This window comes from Dinoponera quadriceps, unplaced genomic scaffold, assembly GCF_001313825.1.
Source record: "Dinoponera quadriceps isolate SergipeBrazil2010 unplaced genomic scaffold, ASM131382v1 scaffold4009, whole genome shotgun sequence".
NCBI classification, from domain to species: Eukaryota; Metazoa; Arthropoda; class Insecta; order Hymenoptera; family Formicidae; genus Dinoponera; species Dinoponera quadriceps.
Genome location: NW_014557992.1, coordinates 291,591 through 312,865, shown reverse-complemented (window position 1 = coordinate 312,865; position 21,275 = coordinate 291,591). Strand labels below are relative to the sequence as shown.

The following is a 21,275-nucleotide window of genomic DNA, read 5'->3' as shown; positions in this document are numbered from 1 at the left end:
GGGGGGGGGGGGGAGCTGAGGATATTTACGTCGTGCATCATACAGAAGCGTCATCGTGACTGACAATACACGATAGAGCGACGGTGTATCGCTATTTAGACTATTGCACATGTATGTATTTGTGTGTTTGTCGATTAAAGATCGCGTCCGCGGATTATTATGGAACGGGGGCGAAAAATTGTATTCGGCGCGTGTGTATGTGTGTACATGTACGTGTGTATGTATATATGTACATATGTGTGTGTTGCAAAGTACTTTGAGTTTGAAGAGAAAGAAAAGAGTGAAGTGAAGAGATAAGAATTAATTTTAAGTAGCCCAAAGATTTATTCGATACTCTCACTAAAGTTAGCGCAAAAACATTATCATTGGCGAAATCGATCGCAGAAACGGGAAAGGAAAAAGGAAGTACGACTTTTTTTCGCGTTTGCCGTGACAATAAAAGTCGTGACTCCTGTAAAGTCTCCGATGAGCGCACGTTCACATTCACGTGTGATCGCATACCTACACACATGCATACGTTCCCTTTCTCTCTCACTCACTCGCTTCATTTCTTTCTCTCTACCAGTCTCTCCCTCTCTTTCGCTCGTACGTTCTCCCTCTTTCCCTCTCTCTCTCTCTCTCTCTTTCTTTTTAATAAAATTGTCTATACTTTTTTTGTCCCGTTCGTCTTTCTTTCCTATGTATTTTTCTGCTCGCTTATCTCCCATTGGAAAAATGGAATGTTCTGCACTCGGAGTTCGACGGTGACAGCAACCGGCAATCATACGCATAAACATATTTTACATTTACTTTATATATTTATACGTACTCTTTCGTCTTGCATCTAATTACTTAAGCAACTTAATATCCGTAATCTATATATGCACTCCGACAATGTGTATAAACTATGTACAAAACAACGACAGAATAGACTTAACGAGCAAAAACTTTCCTTTGAAAATGGAGGTTGGAGGACGGAGCGAGGTGGTCGCATACGAGTTGTGTCTCGCTCCGTCTTCTCGCTTCCCCCGATTTGCAGGAATCGATTCGTAGCAATTATCTCGTTTTACTTGACGATCTGAGAAACTCGACGATAATGACGACGATGACAATAATGGTAAAAATGTAATAATTAATAAAAATGACGACTTCAATAATGTATTGTAGAAAGTAATGTCAAATAATAATAGTAACAAGAGTATGATAATAAATGAACTCGCACTATCAGATATACACAATCTTCGCGTGAATTCTCGCGATCTCGTATGCATCCTCGTACGATCAGCTTGACGAGGGAAATAAATTCACGATCCTCGCGAGAGGTAAACACGCGTTGTCCTAAGGTAGAACGAAATTGAAAAAAAGAACGCGATACTTACTCGCTATACCTATAATATTACCGATAATAATAATTAGTGTTCTTTGGTAACACAATGATGCGTCCGGAGACCACGAATACGGTTGTAACGTATTGTCCGATCGTGACAAGATGGTCCCGAAATTATACTCCCGACTCACTAACGCTTCTTCGCCTCCGAGACACGAGCCCGGCCTGACTACATTACAAACGCGTTGTACACAGTTGTCGCTAATCAATCAATTAATCGATCGATTAATTAATTAATTAACCTCTTCCACCTCCTCCGCGACGAGGAGTCCCTTGGTTGCGAAATTTCCTCGAGCGAGACGCGACGTGGCGCAATCGGCTCACCGTTAAAAAAATCCATCTTGTCCTGCGACCTACTTGTTTTATGTACACGTGTATTAAGTGCGCGAACGCACTTTGCTCGTATGTACACGTACGACTGTCGTAGAATCTTCTCGAACCGAGCCCTTCACTGCGAGAGTGGCGAAAGAGAAATTTTGAAAATATCCACATACAAAATTTGGCTGGTGTGTATATATATATATATATATTATAGCATATACATATGTATATATATATATATATCTTCGTATCGTCTCCTCCATCCCAAACGTTAAATCCATTTCTCAAAATTTTGCTTACGCTCACTCTCGCGGTGAATGGCGCGATTCATTCGACCACGCTCCTCCGAGGAACATCAAACGTTCTCGCGCGGGAGTATATATATTTGCATCATATATATATATATATATTTATATATATATTTATATATATATATATATATCATTCACGTAGTATGTACATAACAACAGACAGATTTTTAGCGAAATTTTAGTATCCCGTAAGAACACGCAACGGCTCTTCGTCAATCGTACCGAAACAACGCGGACTGCTGTTGCGGATTAGACTCACGACAACGCGCCGCGAGAGCGGTTTCCTTTTTTTTCTTTCACGCGAAGCTTACGAGTCGGAATAGGAAAAAGTTGCAAGCGCGGAAGGCTCTCTCGCGTCTCTCGTTAGAAAATATTCAGCGTGCGTTTTTCGAACAACGACGATTATACGTTTTTCATCTCGAGGCTTCCGTATTCTCTCGTCTTACCTGCGCGTGTGCGCGCGCGCGCATCCGCCGCACCCGTCGGTTTAAGCTTATCAGTAATTAAGTAAATATCTCGTTATTCCTCTTTATTTACACCCTGTCGAATAGTTTCCTTAAGCCTAGGAATTAGAAACGTCGCGACGACGCGCGATAATGAAATACGCAATTATTTATTATATATTCTTGGAACTTTATTGGCGACTTTAGCCAAAATATGTCAACAATATAGAAGAAACCGCGTTAAAAGTATCGCCCTTCCGCTGTCTGCGAGTCTCCTCCCTCTCTCCCTTAGCTCCCCCTCCCCTCTCTCTCTCCCTCTCTCTTTCTCTCGTAGCGACGTCAGCCTCTGTGCGCGTTTCTCGTGCGGGCTCTTCGTCGAGGAACGACATCTCCTCGCGAGTTCGCTACGACGCAGGCGAGAACGCTTGAAAAGACTCGGATCAGCAGCGCAACAACTCTCCTCGGATTTGACCCGATGCCATCAGGCATAGCGATCATCATCTGACATCGTTGGTTCGATCCTCGAGTTGCTCACGACTGCTGAGACCGAGCATTTCGCGGCAAAGGATAAGTCCACGAGGAGAGCCATGTTGCCGACGGTTGGATAACGAGGTGTGTCCATCGTCGGCTGGTCGCCTCCTCTCCAACGGTATCAACGACAGCCGTGCGTATGCGTCCACGATATCCCCTCCCTTCGGCCGCCGTGCCTACGACGAGCCCAGTTGCGAAGTACCGGCGATGTAAATGTAGCTCTATGGTTGCTGCAGCAACAACTGCTCCAACTCATCGGCCGATCTGAGGAGGAAAGCCGCGGACTCCCGGTAGCCGGTGATCAGCTGCTTCACCGCGGTCATCTCCGTGGCGTTCAGCTTGTGACTCAGTAGCGGCTTGGTGTTCTTCATACTGAGATCCGTGGGTCCTGCGGGACGCAACAGATTTTCATCGTTAATCGCGGCTGATCGCAGATGACCGCGATATCACATGCACCCGATAATCGATAATCGCGAAAGAATTCCTCGCTCGTGCAAACGTCATCGAAAACCGAGTGTCGGTCGCGTCGCTGAACCGGAACATCACAACTATCGCGGAACGGATAGAACAAATTGCAAAAGCGGACGGCTCGGAAGAATTCGGCCGCGCGCGACTTCTCGTTTCGGCGAGCTAATTCGAAACTAAGGAAAAACCCGGTCCTCGGGAGATTCTTTCCGGAGGAAAGGGGCAAAAGTTCGCGCGAGCTCTCGCGAATCGGCGGTTAGGCGGTGGTGGTTGCAGCCTCGGAATAATAAGAAAGCGCAAAGAAGCGAACTTAGAAGGACACCAATAACCAGGTATTACTTGGTGTACCGTTGCTCAGTAGACCCGATGTGAAACTTTGAGTCGGGTACAGCCCGGCGGAGAGGGTCGGCGGTACCGTTGTGGGCCCGGCGCGCTGGAAGGCCTGGCTGAAGTTCGGTCTGTACATCGCGGTCGGCGCACCGCCGCTGGCGACACCATTCACCGCCGATGAGCTGACTATCGTCGTTTGGCTGGAAAGCGAGAATGAGATGTGCGTTAATGATAATAAAAGACTCGCTGGCGCGATTAGTGATCTCTCTCTCTCTCTCTCTCTCTCTTCGTTAAGGACGCGTTTCTCGAGGCGACCGGTGAATTTTTGTGCCGTGGCCTCTGACCGGCCTTTTATCTGAGACTCTCCCGTCCGATTCGACGACGAGGATCTCTCAGCGCCAATAGCGATAATCGGCGGTCACGCACGGCGAATCCGGTCGGAATTGAGTTAATCGCAATCGCAACTCGACGACGAGCGCTCTCTTCTGTTCTTTGAGATGAGGAAAAAGAGAGAAAGGAGAGGTGGAAGATCACGAAAATATTAGAACGAGTATCGCGGAGGGAGCGTATGTGGAGAGCGCGATCTCCGAAAGGGGGTTTATTTTTGCGCCTCGTGTCGGCTCGGTCTCGACGACGTCGTCGGCTACACGGATTGCGAAACGATCGTGAGTAGGAGCGCGCGACGTATCGCGGACTCCGGCCGGGTACGACACGTCGCCAATGAGAAAACAGCACGCAGATTTCATTCGGCGTCTGCGTAACTAAGTAGTTCATCGTACTGACCTCATGAGACCTTTGTTGTCCGTCGGCGTGAGTAACTTGGACGCGGATGCGAGCGACAGCGGGGTGGAGGAGAGGGTGCTGCTCGGCAAGCTCGCCAAACTGGTTAGCGGCGTGAGGGATGCCGTTAGCGATGCCGGCGGTGTGTCCTCCCTCTTGCCCGGAAGTGCCTTAACCGTCGTGCTCGAGAAATGGTCCATGTTCGCTCGCACGTCGGTTTGCTGCAATCGCAGAAAGTGGCGGCGTTGAGATCGAGCCGAAGAACGAACGGTGCGCGCTCCGGAACGATCGTGCATCCCTATCTCTCCCGCCCGTTTCCCTTGCCTCCGCATCCGGCCGATGAGACACGTGCATCGCGACTAATCGCACGCTGAGCGATACCCCCCCTCCCGTCTTACTTCCCGCGCGAGAAAGAGACACGCGGCCTTTTCGGCGGCGTAATCGTATTGCCTCGCCCGATTATCGCGAAATTCCTGCTCCGCCGAGAAAGCGGTTATCAGGCGGTCCACTTTTTTTCAAACGTCGCGCGCGACCCAGTTTCGCCGGCGATCGAAAACGGGGAAATTTCGCGGGCGATTATTATTATTTCAGACGCGCTCTTTGCGGCCCCGCTAAATATTTCGCGGAGCGCGGCGATCTAATCGAGAAACTAGATCCCGCGGTAAAAGCGTCCCGTGGGATATTAAAGAACGCTGTTAACTTTATCGCCGCCGATCAGTCGACGCGCCACGATTATACCCGTCCGGATGTTAGAGAGCGATGAGGCGCGCACGTGCGTGAGCGCGCGCGCGTGCGATCGGCGCGATAAACGGTACCTGCTGAACCTGATCGCGATCGTACACCTGCTTGTGAACGACCCGTAGATTCTTTTTCCTCATGATTGATACGCGGACGGTAGCCCAGGCGGTGTTCCCGGAGGCACGTGTCACCGAACAACAGCAAACAGCAACCCGGCACTATCGATCACCTTGCGAACTATCGATCATCGGCCCGGCCCGTGGATGATCGTCCCGACGCGAGCTGATCCAGCCTCTATCATATCGTCTATCCTCGATCTCGTTATCAACACGATCCCGATCATCGGGCGCGATCGTGTTCACCCAAGCCGTCGCCGCGAGCGACCGAGCGGAACAAAGCGCGCCGGGAGTTTCTTCACTTCGACTTCCTCTTCTGTTTCTTCTCCCGATCTTCTTCTTCCACTTCAACGTTCGCGCCCCACCCTGCCTACCGGCGACGCATCGATACGATAACAATAACGTCCGCGTTTACTCGAGCGCGCTCCGGAGAAGCGAAGACGCTTCTCTCTCGATTGGCGGCGGCGTAGGAGGAGGAGGTGGGGGGGGGAGGGAACGAGGAAAAAGCGGGTTGACACGAGGGAGGAACGCCAGGAACGAGAAGAGAGGAACGTTCGAATGCGCCGGGACGAAACGACGAAGCGTGAGTAAGCTCGCGGGAGGAAATTAATTCGTGGAAAGGGAGGAAGTGTAGGGGGAGAGGTGGGAGGGGAGGAGGTGGAGGAACGGTCGGTGATGAGAAGAGGACGGGGAGGGAGGGAGAAGAGGACCACGAGGCTAGCGAGTCAAGAGGTGGTGATGTGCGTTTCCACCACAGAAACGGATGACTTGCTCGACGAAGGAGAGGATCGAGTGAGACGCACACGGAGGGTTGGAAGGCGGAGGAGGAGGAGGAGGATAAGAAGAGAGCGAGAAGGAGAGCCGGGGGTCCGCGGGAGGAGAGCCCGGCGAGAGCACGGAGGAATGAAATCTTCGAGCGACGGAGAACGGATGTAGGGAGGTGTTTTTATGAAAGGCCAGCAGTGTGCGTTGACGTCAATTATATAGGTGGCCACGAAGAGAGCAGATAGCCGCGTCCGCCGCGCACGAACCTCGACGTGCATGAGAGAGAGAGAGTGAGGAGAGGTCTCCTCCTTAATGGGTTAGGTTTAGGTCGCCGGAGAGGTTATCGGGTCTCTCTCTGTCTGTTTCTCCGTCTCCTTCTCTCAGGCAGGGATTTTCAAAGTAGATAAGTCGGGCCGGCGACGGGAGACCGNGCGGGGAGGATCGGGGAAGAAGCGGAGCGGGGTCGACGGCGGTCAGAAGAGGATTAGGCGAGCACCCGCGCCTGCATTGTGCGGAATTGGATGGCTGCACCTTGCCCGCTCGAAATAACGAAAGCGATCGCTCGCCGCTCTGTCTTATTAGGGGTGGGGAGGGGGTCAACGAACCCTGGGCGCGATACAATAGGTGACGAATATTAAGTCGATCGGACGATCGCGGAACGTGGTGGAAGCGTACGTCGTCGGCCGGTGTTTTCATTCCGCGAGATTAGGCGTGACGTCAATACGCGCGAGAGCGGATTCTTCATCTCTCTCTCCCTTTTTTCCCGCGAGAACGAACCGGCGTGCGTCCCTCGCAAGAGAGACAGAGAGAGTCGGTCGATCGGCCGATTCGACGTTCGCGAAAGCGACGTGACCCCCGAGAGTCGCGGTATTCAAAACTGGCAGTGCGCTCGCGCGTCGTTGACGCAACGCATCGCGAGACACGCGGACGCACGACGTCGCGCGATCGGCGTGTCTCTCCTTCGGCACGTGAAAGCGCCGAGGCGGTGACTCGCGCGCTCCCTAGCTTTTACGCCGCATTTTCTCCCGGGTATATCTTCCGTCTCTCTTCCGATCCGCACCGCCGTTTTCACGAGCCGACCGCGGCGGCCCTCCGCGATCTGTATGCGCGCCGCTTGCATCAGAGTGGGAGAGGTGCGCGACCCGCGGGTTATCACCGGTCTCTCTCGCGGTACCTATATCAATCCTAGCTCTCCGTTCACGTATGCACATATATACGTCTCGCCGCCGGGCGTTGCGCAGGAGCTCCTCAAATTTTCACGCGAGATCTCACGCGCCTGCGCTCTCGCGAATAAAAATTTTCCCCGCTCCGCCCGTCTCGCGGTCTAATTTGTTACACGTTCAATTGAGCCGTTTTCCCTCTGATGCACGATCCTTCCGGAGATAGGAAGGAATATAAATATAATATATATAGTATTATTATTAGTATTCACATACGTATAGTATTGTTATTAGTATTCACATACGTATAGTATTGTTATTAGTATACAGATAAGTATAGAAATAATATATTAGTATTATATATTTTATATGTATGTGTTATATTATTATTGTCATTGTTATTATTATTATTGTTATTAATATATACAAAGGGACAAATATTTCCGTGGATTTAACTTTTACGGTCCAAATAGTTTCCAACGTTTTGTATCAGCTAACTCAAAGAAATTCCTTTATCCAACTGATATTGCTTCAATATTTAATTAATGCAACACCATGTATACGTAATAATATATCTATATTGAGCGTATTATTGATGAGTAAAAAGTTACTTTATGGAATCGATTAGAAAAAAGCGCAATGTCGATGTAAACTCTCTTCACGGGACCGCAAACGGTTAAAGCACTTGCACCAACATCAGACTTTTCATCTTCGGCGTACGAGATCTTACTCTTTAAATTTCTTGGAGTGGAATCTCATTCGGAACAAGTGAGAAGTGGCAGTATTTTCGCTCGAAGCGATCGGAGTGAATTTGTGACCATGACGGTGGAACATGTTCAAATTCATTCTTCAGTTTCGAGTGAAAATATTTACTCGACGATCGAGACTGCCGGTAAATTTCGGAAATACAGCCTCTATGACAAGTGAAAAGTCACTCTAATCCGAGCGACTCGGCTGCCACTCTACTTTTTCGGGTGAGGTTTCACTCTAGGAAATTTCGAGAGTAACAGTGCAGACTTGGGGGTCGTTGCGCAGAGTGCGGGAACACTGTGCAGGAGGGCAGATGACTTACCTTTCCACCTGGGTTGGAAAGATCGAACACGAGTATAGTCGAGTCACTTCGTGAATGTGCGTGCGTGCGTACATACGCGCCTAATGTGTGATACATTATCTTTGATAACTCTTTCGATGCCGGCGAAATTGCGACACCGGCATCGTTAATGTTTGTCGAGAGGCTACCGACTTATTCACCTGGCCAGAGATATTAATATACTATATATATTTTTTCTTTACACAATACACATCACGTATTTTCTTGGGGCGGACACGCGTACTCCGTTGGCTTTCGTTATCGCAGTCAAGTGTTCGATCTATTTCCTTCCCGATATTACTCACGAGATTTTGCGTAAGTGTAATCTAAGCCCATTTTACCTGATATTCCCAGTTCGTAATTCACTCGAAACATCGTGAATAACGTTCACGAGTCGTCATCACGAAATGGTCCGGTTGTTCCTGAGTAGTTTCCCCGTAAACATCTCAAGTACAGGATCGTTCGAAGATGTAAAAATGTGTTGTTTCTCATGTTAATCGTATGTTCCATACACAGAGAGATTCATTACATCGAGAAAATATTCTACTTCTAACTACTTAACTACTTTTTATGTACACGTTCCTTCCGATTTGATCATATTTTCCAGCCGTGCGAAGATAGTGTCGATTTATTTTTAAGAAACGGGAAATTTTGCCAGAAAACGTAATAAAAAAAAAAAAGTTAAGGCCGAACATCGATATGTTTCTCGGATAGATTTTTTCGTAATTTTTACTGTAAAATTTTTCTCTTGTCGATAATAAACCGGAGAAACATATGTATGGAGGCACGTATAGTAATCTTTGTCGATTTGTGCGTGTATAAGAGATATACTTACCTTCATCGATGATTTACGTTGAATCCAATATGCCGGTATGGACTTATGACCAACATTACCACGTCTCTTGCATTTGCGAGTCGCGGAGACAAATAGTTTTTTAGGTATTACATTGAAATTCGCGTTAAACACATTACATATATTAACGTTATTTACCTAGAAGAAGTATATACTTAGTCAAGGAAATAAGTAACCAGAGAAATAAACATAATTACAATGATGATGGTATTAATATGGGGAGAGTACACGTCTGATGTGAGTGCATGGCTGATGTATGGACAATATATGAATTCGTTTTTGTGATGAAACTTTTGTGATAGAACCAGTGTGAGAGTTGGGGAACAAATACGTCAAGGGGCATTGAAAATATCCCACTCAGAAGAACGTATCGGATTGGACTGAAACTTGGTAAACAGAGAGAGAGAGAAAGAGAGAAGACTCAAAAGATCAAGTGATCCTAATTAATTGGCGGAATAACCATGGATTTATACAGAATGGTTCAAATGTATCGCTGAGATCATATACTGAGAATAGGAGAAATGTGTTCTGTAACTTGGGGCTCAATCGGATAGGTCTTTTTGGGTCTTCAATGTCCCTTGGTGTACATCAGAAGTACAAGATTGCTGTGAGCCCGAGGCCTTTCGCTTGCAGGGGGAGAGCTCGCTCCGCCAACGCTCGCTACTCGGGCTCCCGCTCTGATACTCCTTCTTTCAATAATGTTAATTATTAAGATGATTGATCGCTGTTTGTATTATTCTAATTCTACTTACTGTTGCTGCCGGTAAAGTGGGCATTGGTTGCGACACTGGTTCGAGGCCGAGTCTCATACGCTTAGCGTTCTCGCTTTCGTTTTCACAAGCAAACGCCAAGATCTGCTCCGCCTGTGCCGACGTTAAATGCGCCGGCGTGGGTCTTGCCTGAAAAAGAAACGCTTAGTAGCAACGTCACGCGCTCGTTGTCGCGCATGCCGCCGCGTTTGACTCACGCCGCGAGAACGCCCCTGAGAGAGGAGCTTGCACGAGCGCGAAAAGCTCGACACGTGCGAACCCTAAATCGACGAAAAGACCGCGAAGATCCGAAGGGAAAAGTTAATTTTTCAAACGATCCCACTCGCGAGACAGTTTCATTATTAAGGGATCGGATACTCGCGCGTGCACACGCGAGAGCGGCACCCCGAGACGAAATGTTAATTTTCAATAAAAATCTACTTGGTTCTACATTAAGTCTTCGTCAAGTTTTCCATTGTGCTCCCTACAAATAGAAAGTTCTTTTTGTTTTCTCCACTTGAAGACTTAATGCGGACTTGACAATTTCGCACCGGGTGGTCGAAATTCCCTTTTGCGGCGTCAAAGGAGCTCTATTAGTGCCTTCACGCTACAAATGGCGAATTATTTCCGTTTTTCCCACTTGAAGGAAGACTCTTAATATAGAACCAAATAAACTTGACGTAGGACTCCGAGTGTCGGTTCGAGACGGCGCGAGGAAAGTTTGTACTTCCTTGTTTTCCATGATTATGTTGAAAAAATCTGTTCGCAAGGAACGCGGCAGTGAACTTACGGCATCCCAAGGGGCGCCCTCCCTTCCGCGCTTGTTCCTCCGACAGCTCTTCAGGTACGTTCGGATCCTCTTCCTCGCCCTTTCGGCGAATTCGGGAAACTGCCTCGTGCAACTATCGATGATCGCCTGTATCTTCTCCTTCGGCTGCTTCGATATTGGCACGATGCGATCCAGGTTCTCGTCGACGAACAGCCTCACGAACATCTGCCACGGGACACGCAGAACGGCCGCGTTATGGCGAGAGTGAATTAAGCGGGAGTCGTACGCGAGTCCGCTAACCGCTCGAGGAATTAAGAATTTAGCGGCGGTGGGGCGCAACACCGGGGCTCTATTAAACTAATTGTAATTAATTAAGAAGCTCGGCCGGGACGCGCCAGCCGCCGCGGAACTACGACCGCGCGCTCGCGACGCTCGTTCTCGGTTTTCACGAGGAAAACGGCCGGGCGGGAAGGGGCGGCGGGAGGAGAGGAAAAAGAGAGATATACGAGCGGTCGTGGGAGAAAACGAGGGGGGAAAAACCGAGAGAGAGAGAGAGAGAAAGAGAGAAACGGCATGCGCCGTTCCTCCACGCCGAGCCGCCACTCGGGTGCACCACGCGCTCTCATAAAACTTTACGATAATTAGGGTTTTTCGGTAAAGCCTGCCGCGCCGACGACGACGGCCTTAACTTCTGCACCCGAGCTGTGGAGCTCGGCGATGGCGCCGTTCTCTTCCGTCCCTCGCGCGATCCTTTCCCCGTTCTGACGCGCGAACGACGCTTTTCTTCAGCGCGATCGGCGGTTGCATAAAGCGACCGGTTGGATATGCAACCGCGCGGCTCGTAATTCGGTTACGAGCGCCGTTGTCTACCTGTTGTCAACGCGGATCGACGGACGAGGACGGCGATGTAACTATCGTTCGAGGTTTTTCCGCGCGCGGAAAACGGCTATCTTCCTCTTCTCCCCTCCCTCCCCCCCCCCTTTTTAACCAAGTAATATTTCATCGTTTCTTAACCCATTGGACCGACCAGCGTCACAACTTGTGAGACGTCCCTTCTATCTTTCCTATCTTTTTTTATTTTTTTCCTTCTTCATTTTTTGTCCCTTCTTTATTTCTCGCTTTGTGTTTTCATTCGTACTTATGACCTTCAGTGAAAATAAGTATGACATTGATATAAGTATGAAATTTTTACAAAACAGTTTGATCTTTCAACTAGACACGTTGGTGAAATAATTACAGGTCTCCAATGGGCCAACAATAAATTTGAAATAATCAAGCAATCAATCCCCTTCTTAACTCCGGCTGGCCGAAGCGAGATTCGCGGACGCGACTTTCGCGAGACAGTCCGCCGCGTTGCGCACCAGGTGTACTCACGTTAAATGCCTTGAGGCGTTCCGGGTCATGGTGTCTCGGGTCCAGCCTCTCGTCCGCATCCTCGTCGTCATCGTCCTCGTCCTCCTTGTTGCCGCTACTACTGGTCTCGTCGTGAGCGCTTCCCGTCCCCTCGCCGCCGGGTGGACTGGACTCTCGGTCACGATCCGATCTTGAGGGCGTCGCCGACGAGGCCGGCGGTGGTGTCTTCTTAAAACCCATAGCGTACCACAAGGATGCCATTTCCTCGGTACCGACACCCGCGACAGCGCTCAGATTCGGTACTGTCCCAGCCGGCATGTCTACCAATTCCGCGGAACCGTTCCTGGAATCTACAAGAGCGAACATCTCGGGTGAGTTGAATTTCGCGTGCTCCGACGCTCCGAATCCGGGCTTTCCGCGGGTCGTCGCATCGACCACTCGTAAAGCGTGTATCGATTACGCAACTAATAAATAACCCGTATTAACAGTGACGGCAATAATTATATTATTTCTCGCAAATATCACATTTGTCGAAATTAACGCTGTCGGCCATCGACTGTAAGCTATCGATCGATATCACTCGTGATTATCCTCTTTTTTTTGTACGTAATAATTAACTGCTAATTGACAGCGCAAGTCCGGCGATGGGAACACCTTGCATTCGCGATTCGCGATCGTTAATTATCCGGCGAGCGGGCGGGACGAGGGGGGGAGGGAAGGGTATCGTGTTGCGCCGGGAACGCCGGTAGGGAAAATAACGCTCCCGTTGAATAGCCGGCGTTAAGCGCGACGATTGGATCGCGCCGTTTCGATTTGTGAATAGAGAACGTTCAGGTCGGGACAGAAGAAGGGAACACTTTTTTTCTTTCCCACGCCACGGTCAGGCGAAGAGCCGGTCATGTGCGGCCGGCTAGATACACTAGCTTAGCGGTGAAAGAAACTTGGGGAGGGGGAGAGAGAGAGAGGCACGTGGGTGGTATTTATCCCGCAAATATAATAACAATAAACACGCTGTATACACCTTCATCGTCGTCGTCGTCGTTGTCCGGCGGTCGCGTGACGACGCTGATTAGGGATGATCGACCGGTGGAGATAGCGTTTCGCTAAGCCACGAGCCCCTGCTGGCTTCATGCTCGCGTCTATCACCAATATCGGGAGTTGGAAGTTTCGTCTGGTCGACGTAAACTCGGTCGGCGAAAGCAAAACGTCGCGGTTACCAAAAGGACGGTGGGACTTTTTCGCGATATTTCGGCCGTCGAATGACGGTCTCGATGCAAGTTGCATGTCCAATGAATGAAGTCGATTGCATAAAGTCAAGACGAAGATAAATACGAGGAGGAGGAGTCCTGGCGGATCTCGCCGGAGAATCGCGCGCGCGCGCGCGCGCGGAGTGTCAATTAATTAAGTTCGCGCGCGCTCTTCGCCGGGACGATTTCGCTCGGCGAGCATGCGCCGCGCTTCGCCCGTTTCGCGCGGCCTCCGTTCCGCGATATGAACGCGCAGCTACGTCGATACGACAAACGTCCACGCCTGTTTCATAGAATTTTGTAACCTTGATTTCTCACTCTCCACTTCGCCCCTCTCTCTCTCTCTCTTTCTCTCTTTAACCCACACCGATACGATATTCCGTTATTCGAGCCGCGCTGCGGAGCACTCGGAATTAATTTTGCCGCTCTCAAAATCCTCGCGAGAGCCGTCGGAGAAATAACATTTATACCGACTCAGCGTTTCTCGCTCGTGACTCAAATTTTCGAGCTCGAGAAATGGAGAGAAAGAGAGATTCGCGCTGTGTACGGACCTCCTCCCCCCCCCCGCCCCCCTCTCTCTATCCTTCTCGCTCTCTCCTCGGAGGGCACAGCGAAATTTAGCATGTCAATCGCGCCGATGACAGGGAGATTGGAGCGTTGTTCGGCCGCTCGTCCCGTAAACCCTGTTCCCCCTCCTCTCTCTCTCTCTCTTTCTGTACAATAATAACGGCAACCCGTTCTCGAAACCCGTAATAAGCTCGATGGCGTGCGCGCGCGAGGTGTTAAAAGGCGGCGCGCTCTTCTACCGTCACGATCCCAGAAGAGAACGTACGGTAAAGGTGCTTTTATACGAGGATGTCGACGAGGACGAGTCGCGGCGGCATCGGCGGGAGAGGCATCGGCGTAACGTAGAGAGGAGGAGGAGCGGATCACCGCTCAGGGAGTGCCGCGGGGCGATCGTAAAGAGGCTACGAGAACCTCGCGGACCCTCTTCCACCCGGGGCTCTCGTTCGGTCTCCGATCAAAAGAAGGGACGGCCTCAGCGAGCGAACTGCCGGTTTCGCGTACGATCGCTCGCTCGCGCGATCGATAGCGTCAAGATGTCGCGGCGTGACGTCCGTAGAAAGCGGCCTCGTGTCTTAATTTCGTTACACGCTACTCGAATTACCTTCCCGATTCGCAGCGCCGTCATACGGCCCTCCGACCTGTTTCCAGACCAGGAACCCCGAATAATACGCGAGTGGTGTATCCACGTTAAAAGGGAAAATCCAGTTACCCCCCTCCCCCCTTCTCCCCTCGATATAGTCCACGGTCGGTCGGATAACCCATTTTCCATTTATAATGACCGGAATGTTATTCCTTACCGTGCTCATTACGAATGTTTAAATGAAGTTATTCGAGAAAGAGAAGGAGAGAAAGAAGGAGAGTGAAAGAGAAGGATAGACGGATAACGCGATGCAGAAGATCCACGGAACGGACGGGCGGACGAATGAAAGGACAGACGGATGGATCGCGAGGCGCGTTTGTTTGCACGATGACGTAGCTCATCAAGCAACCGAGCTCGCGATCTTACATCCCCCCCCTTCTACACCCCCTCCTCGTCTTACTCTCCACCTCGCTCGGCCGGGCGCGAAGTAATCTGCAACCTGGAATCGAATTCTTCCGTGCTCGTAGTTTTCGAGACGCCGCTTCGCGAACGAACGAGCGCGGACGCGAAGGCAGCTCTCGTCTCGGAACGTTTGCATCGTCGCGGCGCAACTTTCCGCCGGGCGTCTTCAACTTCTCTCCGCGAGAAGACGCGCGCGGGAAGTCTATCCGGGGCGCGGCGGCATCAGAGATCCTGATTCCACCGGCGTGTTCTTTAGACCGCGATTGCGACGCATCTTTCTACGAGGATTCCGGTAGAACCAGTATAACTGAATGCGCGAGCGGACGACCCAGGAAATTGGACCCTCGTCCAGGAGGCGTGCTGGCGGTGCTGCATCGTGCGTTTCTTCTTTCCTCCCTTCTCTGTGCCTCTCCCTCTTTGCCCCTCTCTCTCTCTCTCTCCTCTTCTCTCCACTCGGCGTTTCCACTCGGCCCCGGAGGTTGCTGCACTTCGGTTCTCACACGCACACGGCAAGAAAAAAGTGCGTGCGTGTGCGCGCGTGTGTGTTCGTAACGTTCTTTCTCTCTTTCTCCCTCTCTGTGCCCGCTCGCTCTCTAGGAGGGTACCAGCATTGCGCGCACACCGAGAGAGGGTTCCCGGCCTGCGGCGAGCGCGTAGTATCGTTGGAGAGTAGTCGGAGGAGGTAGGCAGGCAGAAACACGCACATAAGCGAACGCTCGCGAGAGCGCTCGACTAGGCCGGCCGCGCGCGGCTAGAAAGCCGGTTACCAATCCCAATCCCACCGCCTAGCACCGTTCCTGAACTCGGCTCTTGGCCGCTGGCCTGAACCTGAAATCAGTCGACGACGGCGGCGTCGGCGCCCCACCCGGCGGTTCATCCTCCTCCTCCCCCCGAGCTCTCTTCCCGCAAAGGGAAACTAATACCCTGCGAGAGAGACCGGGCACTTCATCTTTTTCTCTAGGCGCACCACGGCGACCCGTGGTGCGCCCGCTGCGCGCGAGAGCCTCGCCAACGCCGCGAGAGCGTTCGTTCGCGAGAGCAGCGCTGCAAAATTCGCAGACAAGCCACGTACGCCCACGGTACTTCGGGGCCAGGTATGAAAGACCGTCTGTCCCCTCGTCGCCGCTACCCGTACCGGTAGGACACCGCAACGTTGGACGACGGTAACGTGCAATCGCGAAGATGGACGAAGACGTATTATCTTGTCCCTCATAAATGTCACCGGCCATGGTGGGACGCCGCGCGTGATGGCATGCGTGAGCGCGCGCGATCACGCGAGAAAGAAAATTCGGCGCGCTCCCAGATGGCCGACGACTTACGTCTTCGGGGATACCGATACGTATGTATTCTTCGATAGGTCTCTCGGATTTTTCTTTTCCACCGGAGAATGCAAGGTTCTTCGATCGAAACTAACGATAGCTGCGTACAAAATTAAAACTAACAGTAATGACGAAGAATGAAAAAGGCTCGGTTGATATTCAATCGGGGATATATTGGAAGGGACCGGTGAGAGTCGGTGGCTTCATACTCGTACAATTAACCGTACCGCTTAGTGCACTTTGTAACTTACGTCACGAAAATCAAGCACCGGCTCTTATTGGCCGATCTCACTATATTTTCGATTGATGATAACGATAATAGGACAATTAGAACCAAATGCCAGTCGCTGTTTACTCCCTTGAGTTATCAATTAATCATATAATTGGGCGATTTTACTTTTTGATTTCAACATCGTCGGCACAATGCAAAAGGAGATTACTGCGAATGAATATTCGCCGGAAAATCCCGCGAGAGAATGAGAAATCGCAGCCACGTTCTTAGCAAGATGTCATATTTACGTCGCTTTAAAATTAAATCGTTTCCTTCTGATTTTAATAAGTTCATCCCCGAGGAAGTTAAGGCGGCGCGAAACGCGCGATTATTTGGGCTTCGGATGTGTCAGATTTTCGCTTATCACGGTGACCGTCCAGTTTCCGAACGGCGATGATAACGCGGTCGACATTTTCGAAAGAAGGAATAGAAGTCATTTAAGATTCGTTCATCCGTCCGATATATCCCTTCAGGTAAATGATTTCATTAACGGCTCCTGACTTTTCCGGATCGCAAATTAATTCGCTCGATTATTCATTTGTTTTTCCCCGTGGTGACGAGCGCGCCGATAATAATTGATGCGTCGATGTTGGGAGGGCATCGCGTCTGCATTTCAATCGCGACTCGTAATTTATACGTGCGTGGTTAGGCAAAAAAAACTCTCGGAATAATATAAAGCGAGCTCGCGGCGAGCGGCGTGGTATCGCTCGGGCTGATCTCCGCGCGTAAGTACGTAAGAGAAAAATTGCGCATTGTCGTCCCCGATGCACGGCGCAGATCCGGAAGCGGTCGTACTTAAGACGTCGTGATTTTGTGACATATCGCGAACATAATCGTCGGATGCATGTCACGGGGGGGAAAGTTTGTGTCCGCCGTAAATTATAAATATTACACCGCGCCGAGTCCGCGGAGTGCATTAAGAGATGAGAAACCAAGATGTCCTCGTGGCCGTCGCCGTGTCTTTTTTATCAAGATCTCCGGAGCGGACGGAGGCGGCTTTATCGAGAAATCGATTTGCGGCGCGAGAGTATCCGCGAATATCCAGCCGGCGGCTGGCTGCTTTCGCGAGCGAATGTCGCTTTCGGAAGTCGCTTCTCCCTCCCGCCTCCCGTTAACATCGCGCGAAATGAAAAAGTAAACGAGCGGCGTAGAAAGGCGAAATTATATCTCGCTCGCCTATCGGCGAACGCTCGTCCTCCGGTGTGTATCGAATATAATTGTTTCTAATAACCCCCGAGGGAGAGATGCATTGACCTCGGCGAGGTGCGGAGGCGCGCGAAATTACGAAGAGAGCGAGCGAGCGCGGCCGCTCTCGAGTCCCCGCTTGAAAATGCAAATCCCGCGCCGGTAAGAACACACACACGTCGCGCGAGAGATCGCGACTCCGAGATTACCCGCGGGCTCGCGCGACCAGCAGCTCGCTGCCGACCCGATCTCTCCCCTCCTCCTTGCCCCCGCGCCTACTCCGCTGTCGCTTTTCCCGCCCGAGATCGCGCCAGAAGAAGCGGCTCCGTCGAGAAATCGATTTGCGAAACTCCCGTTCGCGTCTGCCGCGAGAGAAGCGGAGAAGTTTCGCGCGAGATACGGAATCCCGGCCGGTCATCACGTGGGTGGGAAGGGGGGGAGAACGAGAGGGGTCGTGCTGCGTGAATCCGTATTTGCTTGTCGTGTGTGCAACATATATATATATATATATATATATTTGTATGTACATACATATATATATGTATATATAACATATATATCTACTCGTCTCTTCGGCCGATAGCTGGTTCATTACGCAATGACTACGTCCGAGATATAGAGGCCCGCTTCGAAACCAGTTTCAAATAGCTGCCAGGGAGGATAGGTGGAAGAGGCGTATCGGGGCGGAGGGGCACGGTGAATTATCCTTCCGCAACCTGGCCTAACTGAACAACAGGCGAGTGGCTCGCGCGCGCACCACCGCGCGGAAACACTCGGCTCCTCTCGGGAGAATGCCGCGCGACTATCGCGACGTAAAGGATATATGCGGCAATTAACGCGCGTGCCTTTTGCCTGCCGAAGACGTGCCCCGACCGTATGATGAGCCGACTGGGGGAAAAAAAGTTCGAGACCGCGAAACGTGTTTCTCGACGTCGCGGACGGAGCAACGACGGATTCCCCGCTATCGGATTTCACTTCGAAGGTCGATGACGCGCGCGCGCGTTTAATTTTCTTTTTCGCTCTCTTCCCCCGCGCACGAAAAATACATAATGTCGTTCCTTCGCACATTTGATGAGAAAAAATCGGCTGAGTAAGAGGATTAACAATATGCGCCGCTACGCATGGAAGCAGAATGCGGAATTAATTTAAGAGGGGCCACTCGCGTTAGTTCGTAATAGCGCGACTAATGGACTCGCGATTTTCTCCGTTCGGGGTTTCGACGCGCATCGGTAGGACGGCGCGCGCGATTACCGTCGTCGCACCCGTCGCTCCCGTGACTCATTTCTTTATTCAACCGGATTACTCAAGAGCGCGATATCAAAGTACACGGTGTCTTGGGCGTGCGTCCCCCCCCCTCATTTCCCCGGCAGAATGCGACCGATATTTCGCTCTCTAAAGTGCAATCAGTGTATCATCACTGAGAAGCACTCAATAGTTACTAGTAATCGTAGTTATAGCGTTGGGAATCGATAAAGTTTCGCTGCAAAAGTCTGCGAATAGATGGTTTCCAACGGAGGAATCTGATGAAATAGTGAAAAAAAAGGTATCACTTATTACCTCCTTTTCATTATCTTAATCCCACTTCAAGGTCAATGATTTTGCCTGAGATATTCTCAATTGTGTTCTAAATATGTTTAATCGATTTCATTTATATCGTATTTGGAAAACATATTTATCGCAGTGGAACTCGAATTCGAAATCTTTAGTTCTTAAATCTATTTTACCGTACGAACTATGCCAAATACCAACTATGGTTGAATGTATGTGTGATATGCAATTCATATTTCTACTACGGAACGCGTAATACAGTGAATCTTTTACCGGCCAAAATCAATGAGGCATCGGATAAAAGAGCTTAGTGAAAGAGTTCCCATTAAAAATTAACGAATACTCATTGATTATCGATCGAATATCCGAGTCGAAATTTTGGCCCTATGTTAAACCTTTAATTTTATAATGTAGTAGGAGCTAAGATAACAAAATAGGTTCAATTTCAATTCTAATAATGTAACTCCTACTTTTTGATCCCGATGATGTCTTAAAAATGTCCATTTCCGCCGTTTTAGCGTCAAAATAGGTTGCTGAAGGTAGCATTGAAATTCGACGTGTAGAATTGAAAATTTCAGAGAAAGCGTCAGTATCGGCAAAGTAACTCGGACAACGTAACGTCTAAAATTGGTACATGAGACGTCTTTAAGACGTCTTATATCCCGATTTCAGACTTTACGTTGTCGGGGGAAGTTTTTAATATTCTGTAGGCGCGAATTATCCTTAAGAGCGTCAGAATAGCGTCAAAATTTCGACCCAGGTACTCACTGATTCAATCAGTGACATTTTCACTGATTCGACTTGAAAGAACGGAATCCCCGAAATGTCGAGGTGTCGAAACACCGACAAATTGGCCGAGAGGTGCGAACACCGGAGGATAAAGGAAGAGAAAAGAGAAACAGAAGAAGACCCGTCTCTCGGAGAAGCGTCTCGGTTAACGTGGTCACGTTCGCGAACGCTTAGAGAGCCACTTTAATGGTTACTCGAAAACACGCGCGAGTCTCCGCCACACCGGCGGCGATTACGTAAGGTCTGATGAACGAGAGGATGAAACACACAAACGGCTCGCACGCGCGCGCATATATCCACCGCGACGGTATCGATACCCGAAGGTATCGGTTGCATTCCTCATCTCGTGCGCGGCTTTCCGCCCCCTCTGATTCATCGCCGGCGGAGAGAAACGAACGAGTAGGATTCACCGTCGGCCTTCCTCACCCCCGCGATTCACCCTGACGTGGATTTCGCTGGAACTCGCGTGGGCCGGCGAGGAGGCGCTCGTGCACGCACGCACACGCACACAGGAGCGCGCATCGAATTTCTCTCTCTCTCTCTCTCTCTCTCTCTCTCCACGCCACGGGGTACGTCCTAGGCCGGCGATCCATTAGTCACGTCGAGCGCGACGACAAAACTTTACGAGCTAAATGGCCGGTACACCTTGGCCCCGCGAAACCTGCAATTCACTCCGTCGCGAGGCGTGCGCGAGCGCGCGCGAGAAGGACGGCAAAACTTGAGCATTAAAGGCCCCCCGGCTGCGCGCGTTTACGCCAGGCGGAGCGAGGTTCTTTTCATAAGTGGGATTTCGTCAGTCTAGCTAGGCGACACATCAATGGGACGTCGGCGTGACTTCGCGCCGGGTCTTTTCGCGACGCGGAGAAGAAAGAAGAAAGACGTCTAGACGCGAACGGCCGTCCCGTAATGGATTCCGTTAAGCGTCGCCTGTCGATTTCGCGCTGGCGAATTCTTCCCCCCCCCCCTCTCTCTCTCTCTTTTAACTTCTTTTTTTCCCTTGTACTCTTTGCAACGCGACATTCGCGGCCACGTACCCGACGCGGTTGACGTTGAATATCGGCGACATCGACGAATCTCACGAACGCAGGCACTCACACATGCACACTCGCACAGTAACTCGAAGATTATTGACGGTCCAAGAGTTTTCGCGCCGTAAGGACAATATAA

General features: G+C 50.5%; 1 protein-coding gene across 7 annotated transcripts in view; it reads right to left on the bottom strand.

Annotated features, from left to right (window-relative positions):
- Nucleotides 1-576: 576 nt before the first annotated feature.
- LOC106749592 (nucleolar protein 4-like) overlaps nucleotides 577-21,275 on the bottom strand; it is a 76,419-nt gene continuing 55,720 nt past the window's right edge. For 6 of the 7 annotated variants that reach the window (XM_014629228.1, XM_014629229.1, XM_014629235.1 and 3 more), the window contains 6 exons: nucleotides 12,162-12,490; nucleotides 10,809-11,012; nucleotides 10,022-10,168; nucleotides 4,551-4,768; nucleotides 3,777-3,967; nucleotides 577-3,360 (listed from right to left, as the gene is read on the bottom strand). In XM_014629228.1, coding sequence (XP_014484714.1) covers nucleotides 3,194-3,360; nucleotides 3,777-3,967; nucleotides 4,551-4,768; nucleotides 10,022-10,168; nucleotides 10,809-11,012; nucleotides 12,162-12,490 — 1,256 coding nt within the window. In that variant the 3' untranslated portion in view covers nucleotides 577-3,193. The remainder of the gene's footprint in view (nucleotides 3,361-3,776; nucleotides 3,968-4,550; nucleotides 4,769-10,021; nucleotides 10,169-10,808; nucleotides 11,013-12,161; nucleotides 12,491-21,275) is intronic. The other variant, XM_014629230.1, reaches the window with a different exon arrangement.